General features: G+C 42.6%; 2 protein-coding genes across 3 annotated transcripts in view; one reads left to right on the top strand and one right to left on the bottom strand.

The window, feature by feature from the left end:
- LOC139311782 (zinc finger protein 850-like) overlaps nt 1-14950 on the bottom strand; it is a 300225-nt gene that overhangs the window by 131607 nt on the left and 153668 nt on the right. The window lies entirely within an intron of this gene.
- Nucleotides 5722-13801, top strand: LOC139311820 (zinc finger protein 570-like). The gene is made up of 5 exons (XM_070936341.1): nt 5722-5731; nt 7677-7782; nt 7943-8010; nt 9837-9963; nt 11827-13801. The coding sequence occupies exons 2-5, from the start codon at nt 7686-7688 to the stop codon at nt 13281-13283; spliced, it is 1749 nt and encodes a 582-aa protein (XP_070792442.1). The 5' UTR covers nt 5722-5731; nt 7677-7685; the 3' UTR covers nt 13284-13801.

Genomic DNA, 14950 nt, shown 5'->3' with positions numbered 1-14950 from the left:
GGAAGTTTTTAAGAAGAGATTGGTCAACCATTTGTCTGAAATGGTATAGGATTTCCTGCCTAAGCAGGGAGTTGGACTAGAAGACTTCCAAGATCCCTTCCAACTCTGTTATTCTATTCTGTTCTAAAGAACACCAATATAAAATATTTAAAAAATCTAAAAAACCTACAGTAATACATATCATCAAAACATATCAAAACAAAATAAGTGGAGGATGGATAAAAATGGCCCCCACAGCAATGGAGCCATAGAGACAAATCTCTGGTTCGCTGGGAGGTCCAGGCCTTGCAGTATAAGCAAGACTTGAGGGCCTTTCAAGAAATGAAATCAAGTGTTGGGGGAGGAAGTTCCACACCGTAGCAGAGAAGGCATGTTTCTTGGGTCTCGGCAGATGCAGGTTCCAACTGATAGCCTTCTCTGCAAAATCTAATGGGCCAGCCTGATGTAACTGAGGACACAGTCTTTCTAAAACATGAGGGACTTTTTGGGTTCCCTCGCACTCTGAAAAATATGCTAGTCGATGCTCCTTGTTTGCCCGACTGCATGCCTCAGAGGTATTCTTCCCTCTTCAGACCAAGGGCATTTGCTGTGGGAAGAAGGGGAGCTGCCCATATTTAGCAGGCAGGAAAATAACCACGATGGAAAACAATCCAGAGTTGAGATGTCCTGTGTATTTGCAAGATGTCGGCTGTTCCCCTGAACAAGGGAGCTGTCAGCATTCTGATGCTGCCATAAAAAGACGAGGCTTGACTTTTCACCTACTTATTTCTCTGTAGAAATACCCCTAGGAGGTGGGATGGTGGGGGGGACATTCCTGTGGGCTGGGGAGACTGACTTGGAAGATGGCCAATGAGAAGATGAGAATTGGGGAATGGAAAGGGAAGAGTTTGGGAGTCAGAGGGTTAGTATTGGCTGCGACGAAGTCGGGGCCAGATCTGTCATACTCAATAAATGGAATATTTCAGCAAAGATTAATTGTTTGGGAGCGCAATTTATTTGAGATGACATCGAAACCTGACAGCAGCAGTATCTTGACACTGAAGGACATTTCTCACTGAGGTGAGAGAAGACTTTCCTTATTTGGGGAAAGAGCTTTAGTTCTGCGGCAGTAGAAAAAATCTGTTGGAGGAGAGATTGTAAAAAAGCGGGATTTAACATCTCAATTGGAAAAAAAAAAGTTTGGTCTAGTGTAAGATTCCCCAACTTTTCCAGGTTGGCAGCCCAGGGGTGGGGAATGTTTTGTGCAAGGAGCAGGCATGCGTGCATACACAGCTTCATTTGTGTAAACGGGTGTGTGCGCTTGTGCGAGTGGAGTTGTGAGCGCGCCAGCCCACCACTCACACAGCCCAGTTGCGGATAGGCCGTGGCCCAGTAGTGGGCCACAGTTTAGTGGTTAAGACACCAGGTAAGAAAGCGGGAGACAGTTCTGCCTTAGCTATTAAAGCCACGTAGGCAGTGGTGGGATTCAACCAGCGTAACAACCGGTTCGCTTTGCAAGCGCCCAAACGAGTGATCCGCGCGCACACGGTACATTTGAAAACAGCACCTTCTACTGCAGCTCCAGTGAATAAAACAGCTGAGGTGCAGCAATCTGCGCTAGCACGCTGAACAGCGCAACTTCGAACAAAGGAGATAAAGGTAGGTATAGTGTAGGGGTGGGCGAACAGGCCCAACTGATCGTTGGAGTGAACCAGTTTGGTCTCAGCTGATTGTCAGGGCTACCGGTATGCCGAACCGGCAGAATCCCATCTCTGCATGTAGGTGACTTTGGGTCAGTCATTCTCAGCCCAACCCACCTCACAGGGTTGTTGTGAGGAAAATGGGAGGAAGGTGTGTGGGGGATATGTTCGCTGTCTTCAATGTTTGTAAAAAATAAAGGGAAACAGATTAAATAAATCGGCACATGACATCTTATGTAGATTTCTGTCACATTTTTTTAAAATCCATGGCATTGCATTGAGCAGTTCTTTGATGAGCCTCCAATTTTGTGGGCATCCCAGACAAAGGTTTTGACAGCTGTCCTTTGATCCAGTGGATGCCTAAAAGCACCTTCTGTGATTTTTATTGGGGTTCCGAAGATGCTAAAATTAAAGTTTAATTTCACAATTGCTTTGAGCTGGTTTCCAGATTATTATGGGAACAGTTTGGGACTGAGTGCAAGAAGATGATACTTTAACAAGGAAAAAAAAAAAGCCCCAAAGGTGAAATGTGTAATTAATCCCTTTTCCGCTGATGTGGAGGACAAAACTCCATGCTCCAAAGAAGTAGCTTATCTCCATCTTGCACTCCGAAGGTAGGGAGGGGTTGGGGGGTATTGTAGTCCGATCCCTGAACAGGACAGGAATCCTTCAGTCAGACCAGACAAATTCTAGTCCAATCCTGATTCAGAACCTCTGGTGAGGGAGCCCTGCAATTCCAGGCTCTGCCACGTCTTAAGAATATACAGGTAGTCCTTGACTTATGACCACAACTGAGCCCAAAATTTCCTTTGCTAAGTGAGACATTTCATAAGTGAGTTTTGCCCCATTTTATGATCTTTCTCGCCGCAGTTGTAAAATCAGGTGGTTAAATGAATCTGGTTTTTCCATTGACTCTGCTTGTCGGAAGGTCACAAAAGAGGATCACATGACCCTGGGATGCTACAATCGTCATAAATGTGAGTCAGTTGTCAAGCATCGAGCATTAGCCGGCCAGAAGTCCCTTTTTCAAATACAGTGGTAAGTTCGAATGGTCACTAAACAAACTGTTGTAGTTCAAGGGTTACCTGTACAAAGAGGAGAGGAGGTGTGAGTTCAATTGTCTGGAATACTACACATCCTCTTCACAGCCTGTTTTCCTTGTTACCTTCTTCGAGGCGGCTTCATGGTATCCAAAATAGAACATCCAGATTCAGTCACAGTTGTGTTCCATATAGCAGCAACCTTGCGATCTCTCAAGCTTCCTCTTTCCGCTACGTATTCAAAATGGATGGTGATTAACATATATACACACATAACATCTTATGTATATATACATAGATAACATCTATACATACACGTGTATCTATACGTGCGTGTGTGTGTAGATGTGTATAAATGTGTATGTACGTTTGTATAGGGTGCAGGTATATTGTTCTTGTGCCATATCCGTCATCGGATATTGGCAATCATGTTGGCAATCCTATTTTTATCAACAGCTGCATGAAAAAGTGCTGCTGAGTTTTGTCCAAACCAGTCCCTTAGATTTTGAAGCCATGTTTTTCTTCTGCCTGGACTTCGTTTGCCATCAATCTTTCCCTGGAGGATTAAGTTGAAGTATATCGTATTTTTCTGGGTGTTGCGTCGCATGTCCAAAATAGTCTAACTTGTGCTTTTTTAATGATTTTGATGATTTCCCTTTGCTTTTCAAGGCGACTTATCACCTCCTCATTTCTGATTTTGTCAACCCACCTTATACATAACAGCTATCTATAAATCCACATTTCAAATGCTTCTAGTCTCTTCAAGTGGCTTTCTGTCAGAGACCAACTCTCCACTCCATAGAGCAGGATAGAAAAGATGTAACATCTGACAGGCCTGGTTTTCAATCTTAGGCTTATGTGACTGCAGAAGACCTTTTTCATTTTGAAGAATGCTGTTCGAGCTTTCTCTATCCTTGTCTTTATTTCAGTGGTCATGTCCCAGCTTTCATGTAAATGCAGGTATATATGAATAGAATAGAATTCTTTATTGGCCAAGCGTGATTGGACACACAAGGAATTTGTCTTGGTGCATACACTCTCAGTGTACATAAAAGAAAAGATACGTTCATCAAGAATCATAAGATACACCACTTAAAGATAGTCATAGGGTACAAATAAGCAATCAGCAATCAGGAAACAATATCAATATAAATCGTAAGGATATAAGGAAAGTTACAGTCATACAGTCATAAGTGGAAGGAGATGGGTGATGGGAACGATGAGAAGATTAATAGTAGTGCAGACTTAGTAACTAGTTTGACTGTTTTTGTTTTTGTTTTTTAAATTTGATTTATATGCCGCCCTTCTCCGAAGACTCAGGGCGGCTTACAATGCGTTAAGCAATAGCCTTCATGCTTCTGTATATTTTATACAAAGTCAGCTTATTGCCCCCACAATCTGGGTCCTCATTTTACCTACCCTAGAAAGGATGGAAGGCTGAGTCAACCTTGAGCCTGGTGAGATTCGAACTTGCAGTGATTGCAGGCAGCTGATGTTAATAACAGTGCTTTAGTCTGCTGAGCTACCAGGCCTCTAGTGTTCCCCAGTGTTGAGGGAATTATTTGCTTAGCAGAGTGATGGCGTTCGGGGGGAAAAACTGTCCTTGTGTCTAATTGTCCTGGGGTGCAGTGCTCTACAGCGTCGTTTTATTTATTTATTTATTTATTAAATTTGTATACCGCCCTTCTCCCGAAGGACTCAGGGCGGTGAACAGCCAAATAAAATACATATAATACAAATGCTAAAAAAAACCATTAAAATACAATTAAATAATTGGCCCGGAAAACGAAATTTAAAACACCCCAAATTCATAAGACAAATTTAAAATTTAGAAATTTAAAAAAAAAGTTTAAAAGAGAGGTTAGGCCAGGCCGGGTAGGAGTTGAAACAATTTATGTCCAGGATGTGAGGGCTATGTAAATATATGTATGCATATATAGCATGTGTGTATATACGTGTTATGTATGAAGAGCCTTGGTAGTACAGGGGTTTAAGGCACCCTGTTATTAAGCTGGTTATTAAGACCAGCTGCCTGCAATTACTGCGAGTTCAATTCTCACCAGGCTCAAGGTTGACTCAGCCTTCCATCCTTTCTAAGGTGGGTAAATTGAGGACTCAGTTTGTGGGGCCAATAAGCTGACTTTGTACAAATATACAAAAGGATGAAGGCTATTGCTGAGCACATTGTAAGCCGCCCTAAGTCTTCGGAGAAGGGCGGCATATAAATCAAATAAAATAAAAAAAATAAAAATAATGTATGTGTTTGGATAGATATACACTTTCTCTCCAGAGCAGGCAGCAGAATTTCATTTTTAATGTGGGCCAGTGGAAAAAAAATAATAATATCGATAACAAGTTATCATATCTTCTGACACCACAGTAGCTCCCACGCCATTCCCTGGACCCTTTTCCTCTGAGAGAGAGCTTCCCTCAGCAGTTTCCCCCCTGTAACAAAGGGGCGGGGAGGGGTGGTCGCCGGGGGCCTTTCGAAGGAGGGAGGGTCGAGAGGCTGTCGGAGCTTCGTCTCTCTAGGAAGAAGCGCTCTCGCTCACTCGCTCGCTCTCTTCGCCTCGGGTCCCGGGAGGGGGGCGGAGACGTTCCTGGTGAGCAGCGGATCCCCGGGAATCGGTTACAGCGACCGGATCGAAGCGCGATCCCGCTTTTCCCGGGAAGGGAAAAGGGGAATCCGGAGAGGCTGGCCGGGCAGGAGAGGAGAGGAGAGGAGGTAGGCGCGGCGGGGGCAGCCCCATTGCCTGGCGGAGGAGGAGGAGGAGGAGGAGATCGGGAGCAAGCGCCGCTGAGCCCGAGGGGAAGGAGGAGGAGGAGGAGGAGAAGGAAGCCCGGGCCGGAGCCAGACGTGCGGGAGAGCCACCCCGAGGATCCGCCGGGCTCAGAGGCCGAGCGCTTCCGCCGCTTTGGGCTGCCGGGCGTCGGTGGAACCCCGGGCGGTCTGCAGCGGCTTCGCCCCAGCTGGCCGAAGCCCCGAGAAAAGGAGGAGCCCGAGCTCCCGGGGTGTGTGTGTGTGTGTGTGTGTGTGTGGAGGATCCCGGCAGGCTGGCTGCTGCGGGAGGGCCGGGTGGAGAGACTCAGGAGACTGCAGGCGAGCGGATCTCCTCCCGTGGGGATCTCCTCGTGGCGTCCTTTCCTTTTAACTAGTCGTCCACCTCATAACGCAGGTGGCAGGTAGCAATAGAAGAGGCTTTGGCTTCCCTCCACTTTCAGTCCCAGAGTCCCGTTTCCCCGTTTATTCCACAGCAAGAAGGGAAACCCCCAAGGGAATTCCCATCTCCAACTCTGGTTATAATAACAGTCCAGTTTTGGAGACCCAAATGCAAGTTGTAACAATAGAAGAGACTTTGGATAGAATAGACTTTGGATAGACTTTGGTTACCCTCCATTTTATAGAGTTTTTTCTATATATTTTTTTAATATAGTTTCCCCCCACCCATGCCATCACTCTGCTTAACAACTAATTCCCGCAACACTGTCAAATAATTTACCAAGACTGTATTACTATTATTCTTCTCTTCCTTACTAGTATCTATCTCTATCACCATGTTGCCTGTATCTTTCAATTTATATTGTTTTTGTTTCCTAGTACCGTTTGATAGTTTATTACTAACCTTGACTATCACTAAGTGTTCTATCTTTTTATTCGTGATGAATGTATTTTATTCTCCTTTTGAATACTGAGAGTATATACACGTAAGACAAATTCCTTGTGTGTCCAATCACATTTGGCCAATAAAGAATTCTATTCTATTTTTTTTTTTAAATTTGATTTATATGCCGCCCTTCTCTGAAGACTCAGGGCGGCTTACAATGCGTTAAGCAATAGCCTTCATACTTTTGTATATTTATACAAAGTCAGTTTATTGCCCCCACAATCCGGGTCCTCATTTTACCTACCTTAGAAAGGATGGAAGGCTGAGTCAACCTTGAGCCTGGTGAGATTTGAACTTGCAGTAATTGCAGGCAGCTGATGTTAATAACAGTGCTTTAGTCTGCTGCGTTACCAGGGCTCCTACTATTCTATTCCTATTCCTATTCCTATTCCTATTCCTATTCCTATTCCTATTCCTATTCCTATTCCTATTCCTATTCCTATTCCTATTTCTATTCCTTTTCCTATTCCTATTCCTATTCCTATTCCTTTCTATTCTATTCTACTCTACTCTACTAGTCTATTCCCGTCTCGTCTATTCCTATTCCTATTCCTATTCCTATTCCTATTCCTATTCCTATTCCTATTCTATTCTATTCTATTCTATTCTATTCTATTCTATTCTATTCTATTCTATTCTATTCTATCCTATCCTATCCTATCCTATCCTATCCTATCCTACTCTACTCTACTCTACTCTATTCTACTCGTCTAGTCTAGTCTATTCCTATTCCTTTCTATTCTACTCTACTCTACTCTACTCTACTCTACTCTACTCTACTCTACTTGTCTATTCTAGTCTATTCCTATTCCTATTCCTATTCCTATTCCTATTCCTATTCCTATTCCTATTCCTATTCCTTTCTATTCTATTGTACTCGACTCTACTATTCTATTCTATTCTATTCTATTCTATTCTATTCTATTCTATTCTATTCTATTCTATTCTATTCTATTCATCTAGTCTAGTCTAGTCTAGTACTATCCCTATCCCTATCCCTATCCCTATCCCTATCCCTATCCCTATCCCTATCCCTATCCCTATCCCTATCCCTATCCCTATCCCTATCCCTATCCTTATTCTTATTCCTATCCTTATCCTTATTCTATTTTCAGTCCCACAGTTCTCTTTCCCCACCTAGATTATTCCAAAGGAGGAAAAGGGAATCCCAAGGGAATCGCCAGCTATGGATATAACACAGTCCAGCTTTGGAGACACAAAAGAATCCCCTTATTCCGATGATCATTTTCATTCTTGTTCTTCCTTGACCCTGGCTATGTTTCAGGTTGCAGGGGCAGCCAATGAAGATGGCCACGGTATCTCCTGAAGGCGGAGAAGATCTCTCTGGTTTCTCTATGGAGCAAGTGTTGGAGGATCCCACTCGGGTCTTGTTGCCTGGTAAGTGAAAAGTTGTTTCTGCAGGCCGTGAAACCTGAAGTCATTTCATTCTTGCGTTTCTTCTACACATCATTCCGGCTTTGATTTACGCTGCTTCCCCATCACTGACTCATCCAGCTTCCAAATATTCTTCATCCGTCTCCTTTTATCTTGATTACAGAGAACTCAAAGTTGTGGATGGAAACCGCTGAAACATCTCCTCTGTCTGGTGGAGCCACAACATTTCAGGTAAGGAGCCTTATTAGAGCAGGAAGTTCTATAGGGGGTTCATTTGTATCATGAGACTCTACACAGAGCTTATTAAGGAGGTCAAGTGTTGAAATTTAGCTTGATTCTGCTTTCAAGATGATGGTTTAAGCACAAGCTACAGAAGAGGCAGCCTTCCAAGGTAGACCAAATTTTAAACCAAAGGTATAGAAGGTAATACCGCTTTCTTTGTAGGGTTACATTAACAGAATCTTACAAGTCTGAGTGGACCTGCCCCCTCTCTCTCTTTTTCTTGGAATCAGTTGAGCTTTTAAGTTTTTTATACTTGTAATTGGTTATATTAATTTAGTAATTGGTTAAGTTAATTAAAAGGTTAATTAATTAAAAGGGACGCGATGGCTCAGTGGCTAAGACGCTGAGCTTGTCGATCAAAAGGTCGGCAGTTCAATGATTCGAATCCCTAGTGCTGCGTAACGGGGTGAACTCCTGTTACTTGTCCCAGCTTCTGTCAACCTAGCAGTTCGAAAGCACGTAAAAAATGCAAGTAGAAAAATAGGGGCCACCTTTGATGGGAAGGTAACAGCGTTCCATGCGCCTTTGGCGTTTAGTCATGCTGGCCACATGACCACGGAGACGTCTTTGGACAGTGCTGGCTCTTTGTTTGAAACGGAGATGAGCACCGCCCCCTAGAGTCGGGAACGACTAGCACATATGTGCAAGGGGAACCTTTACCTTTTTTACCTTTACATTAATTTATTTAAGATAAACCCTTTTCTATCCGAAGTATGTGGAAAACCCCGGGAATCAGCTAGCAAGAAATAAAGACAGTTTGGTCTAGTGGTTAAGGCATCAGCTAGAAAGTAAGAGACTATGAGTTCTTGTCCTGCTTTAGCCACAAATAGCAGCTGGATGACTTTGGACCAGTGACTCTCTTTCTAAGCCCAATTTACCTCACAGGGCTGTTGTTGTGGGGATAAATACGAGGAGGAAGGTGTGTTGAATATGTTCGCCACCTTGAGTTATTTATAAAAATAATAAAGGCAAGATATAAATAAATAAAAACCAGGAATTAGTTTTAACATTACATTTTATTGAAGCATTAGTAAGACAAGTCAGAACAAATGAAAAAAATCAGAGCAGTTAAATTATGACATGTCCACGGAGATCCCGTTAAAAGTTATATATGTGCAATATGCAGTTATTTCATCAAAATGGTAGCTTCTGCAAAGAAGAATAAAAAACCAGAAAGTTTTCATCTTTCTGGAGATGTAACAAAGTGTGTCCCACTTCTTCAAAGTCTTCAAGATGACTTTAAAGGGTAGAGGTTTCCCTCGCACATATGTGGTAGTCGTTCCCAACTCTAGGGGGCAGTGTTTCAAAGCCGAAGAGCCAGCGCTGTCCAAAGACATCTCTGTGGTCATGTGGCCAGCATGACAACGCCAAAGGTGCATGGAACGCTGTTATCTTCCCACCAAAGTGGTTCCTATTTTTCTACTTGCATTTTTTACATGCTTTCAAACTGCTAGGTTGGCAGAAGCTGGGACAAGTAACGGAAGCTCACCTCATTACACGGCACTAGGGATTGGAACCGCTGAACTGCCGACCTTTCGATCGACAAGCTCAGCGTCTTAGCCACTGAGCCACTGCGTCCCTATTAAGATGACTGTAGTTGGAAGAAATTCTAACCAGGCAAGTGGATTGTCGGAGAGACAGCTATAAAACTCTTGTGGTACATTATGTCAGGAAAGAAGCGTTTTCTGTCTTATCGAACTCACTTTTAGGATATTGGAAATGTGGGAGAGAACGTTCTGGGATTTCTTTTGAGGAACATTTCCTTTGATTTTCAGGGCTCAGTAACATTTGAGGAGGTGGCTGTTTATTTCACGGAGGAGGAGTGGGCGCTGCTGGATCCCAGCCAGAGAGCCTTGCATGAGGAAGTCATGCTGGAGAATTCTAGGAATGTGGCTGCTCTGGGTAAGGACCTGTTTTGCTCTGGATTCGGGTATTTGTGGAAAGTCTTTGGTTGCCATAAGTGCTCGGAAAGACATTCTAGGGCTTCTTGTTTGAAGACTAAAAGTAAATGGAGTGATGAACCTTGATGGTTTCCAGGCTTCCACGATCCTTGCGCAAATTCTCAGCACTCCATTCCACCCTTCCCTCCTCCCAGTTCATTGGCAAGTTAAATAGCAATAAAGATGGTTCAATCTTGACACCAATACTGATTGTTGGCACATGAGCTGGGTTGAACTGTGGCTGGTAAACAATTTTATTCTGAGTCTAACCTTTAGAAGAACTTCTTCTAAGCCACCTCTTCCCAGTTCTTATCTTTACCAGGAAAACTCGATTTCAGTTTGTGTTTCTACCAGGAGATTCTCAGAGATTTCTTTAGGTTTGGAGGTGATATTCACATTAGTAGAGATAGTCTAGTGCAGTGATGGCGAACCTTTTAGAGCCCGAGTGCCCAAACTGCAACCCAAAAACCACTTATTTATCGCAAAGTGCCAACACGGCAATTTAACCTGAATAATGAGGTTTTCCTACCTAAAATAATGAGAAACAACGCAGAGTTCAGCTAATTGTTCTAAGAAAAATGCGATAAATGCACTTTTATGCCCCTTTTTTTCCTGCTTTTGAAATATTACTTTTAGCAACAATATCATTTCTCTCTTTCCTTCCCTCTCTCTTTCCCTCTCTTTCTCTCTCTTTCCCTCTTTCCTTTCCTATCTTTCTCTCTCTCTCTTCCCCCTCTCTCTTTTCCTCCCTCCCTCTTTCCCTCCCTCTTTCTCTCTCTTCCCCCTTTTTCTCTCTCTTCTCTCTTTTCTTCCCTCTCTCTTTCCCTCCCTCTCTTTCTCTCACTCTCTTCCCCCTCTCTTTCCCTCTCTCTCTTTCCTTCCCCCTCTTTCCCTTCCCCTCTCTCTCTTCCCCTCCCTTTCTCTTTCTCTCTCTCTTTCCTTCCCTCTCCCCCCCCTGCGGGAGAAACATGATGGAGCTGAGCTGGGGCGATGGCACACGTGCCCAGAGAGAGGACTCTGAGTGCCACCTCTGGCAGGTGTGGCATAGGTTCTCCACCATTGGTCTAGTGATTATAAAGATATCCATTACTCTACTTTCAAATGCCCTCATGAATTTAGGCCAAGTATATCAGTATATAATGTAAGTGTGAAGTTTCTGAAAGATGCTTTCAAGTTGCCAGTAAGACATTTTTGAAGGCTCCATTATAGCCGTAACTCAAGGACTCTGTACAATGTAGGATATTTTCAAAACTTGTGTTTGCTGTTAAGCATCAGTTGAAAGGCCCGCAATTCCTTCTTACATTTTGTTCTTCACACCCCATGGTCCTGATTATTCAGCCTTCAGATAACGAAAGAATAGTTTTTTCCAAGGAAAAAAAACCAGAAATACCCCAGGAAAATAAGTGTGGAATTGTCCAAAAGGATATAATGACTGAGGTTAAATTAAATCTTTAGGCAGACAAAGAGGAACCCAGCAAAATCTTGGAAATTGATAATGGATCTAACATTTTTTTGTGATTAAAAAAAAATTAAATATAATTAATAATTAACCAAAATAATTAATGTGCTAAGGTGACTGGCAAAGGGTAGAGACAGGTGTGGATCATAACACCTGCAAAAGCTGTAACTTTGGGAGTTAAATATCATTCATCAAACACCACTGTTAAGTTTCAGTGGTGGCTGAATGAATAATTGCAATTTGGGGGAATACCTGTATGTAAGAAAAACATACAAAGAACACAATCCAGGTAATGTGCAGAAATAACAGGTGAACCATTTTTCTGCGATGAAAATAATGAACTTTTTTTTTCTTTTTTCAAATAAGCTTATGGGCAGGTGCATGAAAATAACAAGGAGCCAAGCCTAGCGCTCTTTCAAGGGATCCAGTCTGAAAACGGGATGGTTGGAAATCGGGGAGCAGCTCCAAAGAGTGCGAAAAGCTGTCTAAGAAACGGAAGGAAGAAATCTTCTTCTAGTCACAAGGAAGTCCTTGGCCTCCCAACCCAGCAACTTCAGCAACGGGAAGAAGTTGGAAAACATTTCGGATATGGCAAAACAGACAAAGCAAAATCTGCTTTTGGTAAATATCATACGAACCAAATTGAAGAGAAACATTGTGAACTTCAAGAGTATGGGCAAAATATCAACCTTAGCTCCTCTCTTGTTTTACATCACCCACCATACATCCCAGAGACAACATATGCACTTATAAATTGTGGGGGGAAATTCACTTTGAACAGTCATTTTAGGCCCAATAAAGAGGAGAATCCTTATGAGTGCGAAAAGGGTGCAGGCCAGAAACAGTTGCTTATTTTACCCCCAGAAAATCCCCCAATGGAAAAACGATATAAATGTCCAGAGTGTGGAAAGACCTTCACTCACAAATGTAAGCTTACTGTCCATGAACGGACCCACACAGGGGAGAAACCGTATACGTGTCTGGTATGTGGAAGACAATTCAGTCAGACTGGTCACCTTACCAGACACCAACGAACCCACACGGGGGAAAAACCATATTCGTGCCTGCAGTGTGGAAGGAAGTACAGTGGAAGTTCCAGCCTTGTCAAGCATGTAAGGAGCCACACGGGGGAGAAACCATATAAATGTACAGAGTGCGACAAGAGCTTCAATCAGAGCAGTCACTATATTCGCCATAAAATGATCCACACAGGTGAAAAACCCTATAAGTGCCTCGAGTGCGGGAAGAGCTTCGGGCGTAACTTTAGCCTTATGCAACATAAAAGGACTCACACCGGGGAGAAACCGTACCAATGCCTGGTATGTGGAAAGAGTTTCAGTGGATCCTCGGATCTCATGTATCATAAGAGGATTCATACAGGGGAGCGACCGTATAAATGCCTGGAGTGCGGAAAGCGATTCAGTAGGAGAAGTCGCCTTACAGCTCACAAAAGAAAGCACACAGGACAGAAACCGTATTTATGCCTGGTGTGTGGAAGGAGATTCAGTCAGAGCGGTCACCTAACAAGTCATAAAAGAACCCACACCGGGGAGAAACCATACGCGTGTTTGAAATGCGGAAGGAAGTTCAGTCGAAGATCAAGCCTTGTGATACATGTGAGAATCCACACGGGGGAGAGCCCATATAAATGTACAGAGTGCGGGAAGGGCTTCCGTCAGAGAACTACCTATATTTACCATCGAAGGATCCATACGGGAGAAAAACCCTTCAAATGCCTGGAGTGTGGGAAGAACTTCAGGCGAAACTGTCACCTTAAGAAACATAAAAGGATGCACACTGGGAAGAAATTGTATCAGTGCTAGGACTGTGAAAAGAACCTCAGCTTTCACTCAGATGTGGCTTATCATAGAAGTACAGGTAGTCCTCAATTTATAGCGGTTCATTTAGTGACCGTTCAGAGATACAACGGATACTACAAAAAAGAGACCCGTATGTGAAATACTGAAGTGATGATGACTGGAGTGACATTCCGTTCGAAATGCCGTCTCGTCGAACCTAAATAAATCCACATGGAAGAACCGTAAAAATGCCTGAAGTGTGCAAATGGGTTAAAACAGGGCACTGCCTTTGTTTCCCATAGGAGGTCCTATGAGCGTAAATGAATTTTTGGTATCAGTATTCCCGCCTCCCCCCCCCCCAAGAAAATACATACATATCGGAGTTTGGTTGATCTTCAGGAATGCTAAACCTGCGGACTGAAGAGCTGATCCACGCGGGAGAGAGAATATATCAAGAAATGAAGCAAAGCCACTATTTAAGAGGACGTGTCTTAAAGTTCCACTTAGGAGAGAAACTGTATAAAAGAGTGGAAAATGGAAAGAGTTGGTGTTTTTTATTTCATAAATCTTCACCAACAAATTATGAGCACCTCTCCACATTGTTAGGCCAATCTTGAATATTTTTCTTGATGTAATCTGGGACTGTCCTATGAGAGGCTGATAGCAATAGCACTTAGACTTATATACTGCTTCACAGTGCTTTTACAGCCTTCTCTAAGCGGTTTACAAAGTCAGCCTCTTGCCCCCAACAATCTGGGTCCTCATTTTACCCACCTCGGAAGGACAGAAGGCTGAGTCAACCTTGAGCCCAGTAAGATTTGAACTGCCGAACTGCAACTAGCAGTCACCTGAAGTAGGATGAGGATTATATGGTAGGTCAGGGTTCAAGTCCCATGAAAACAGACTGAGGCCGATGGAAATGTTTAGCCTTGTAAAAAAAAAAAAAGGGCAAGAATTTAACATCTGTGTCGAAGCATTTGATGCGATGCCCCATAGATGAAAGATTTGTCCTGCAGTGCAGAATAAATATAGTAGAATCAGGTTTAATGTTACAAAAATATTATGATAGTGATGAAACTCTCAAAACACTCAATAACTACCTCTGCTGACCCCTCCCCTCCCTTAATAAATACAGGAAAACATTTTTTCTTCTCTACAAATCCCTGTTTTATGCAACTTTGTACAAATTTACTATGGTGCTTGTTCTTTAATTTCACAATAAAATATTTGAGCTTTTCTAAGGACTGTGGTAGTACTTGCTTAGCAACTCTTTGAATTTACTTTTTTTTATAATTTTTATTAATATATTCTATACACCAATACACAAATAAAATATACAATCCTGCCACCATGGTATAATGTGATTATTGACCATAAATATAAAGTCATTCCTTTATACATACATATTTGCCATCATATATATACATCATCATATATCTATTCTATCCCACCTTTTCTGGACCCAATCGTACCATAATTTCCAACTGCTATAAAATTCTGAATCTTTTTTACCATTGATCAATCTAGTTAATCTATCTGATTCCGCACACTCATTAATTTTATATATTATTTTCAAATCTATCGGTAAGTATTGATTTTTCCACTCCTGCGCATACGCTAATCTTGCTGCAGTAATAATGGTACAACTTGCTCATCTTTGCAGGTGGTTCCATGTTCATATGATTTATGTG

This window comes from Pituophis catenifer, unplaced genomic scaffold (genome assembly GCF_029215685.1).
Source record: "Pituophis catenifer annectens isolate HBS135680 unplaced genomic scaffold, rPitCat1.0.hap2 SCAF_2, whole genome shotgun sequence".
Classification (NCBI taxonomy): Eukaryota; Metazoa; Chordata; class Lepidosauria; order Squamata; family Colubridae; genus Pituophis; species Pituophis catenifer.
This window is presented reverse-complemented; position numbering and strand designations above follow the sequence as displayed.

Coding starts and splice junctions, on each gene's coding strand:
- LOC139311820 (XM_070936341.1), top strand. CDS start 7,686: ATGAAGATGGCCACGGTATCTCCTGAAGGCGGAGAAGATCTCTCTGGT. Junction 7,783..7,942: donor CACTCGGGTCTTGTTGCCTG/GTAAGTGAAAAG, acceptor TCTTGATTACAG/AGAACTCAAAGTTGTGGATG. Junction 9,964..11,826: donor TAGGAATGTGGCTGCTCTGG/GTAAGGACCTGT, acceptor TTTTCAAATAAG/CTTATGGGCAGGTGCATGAA.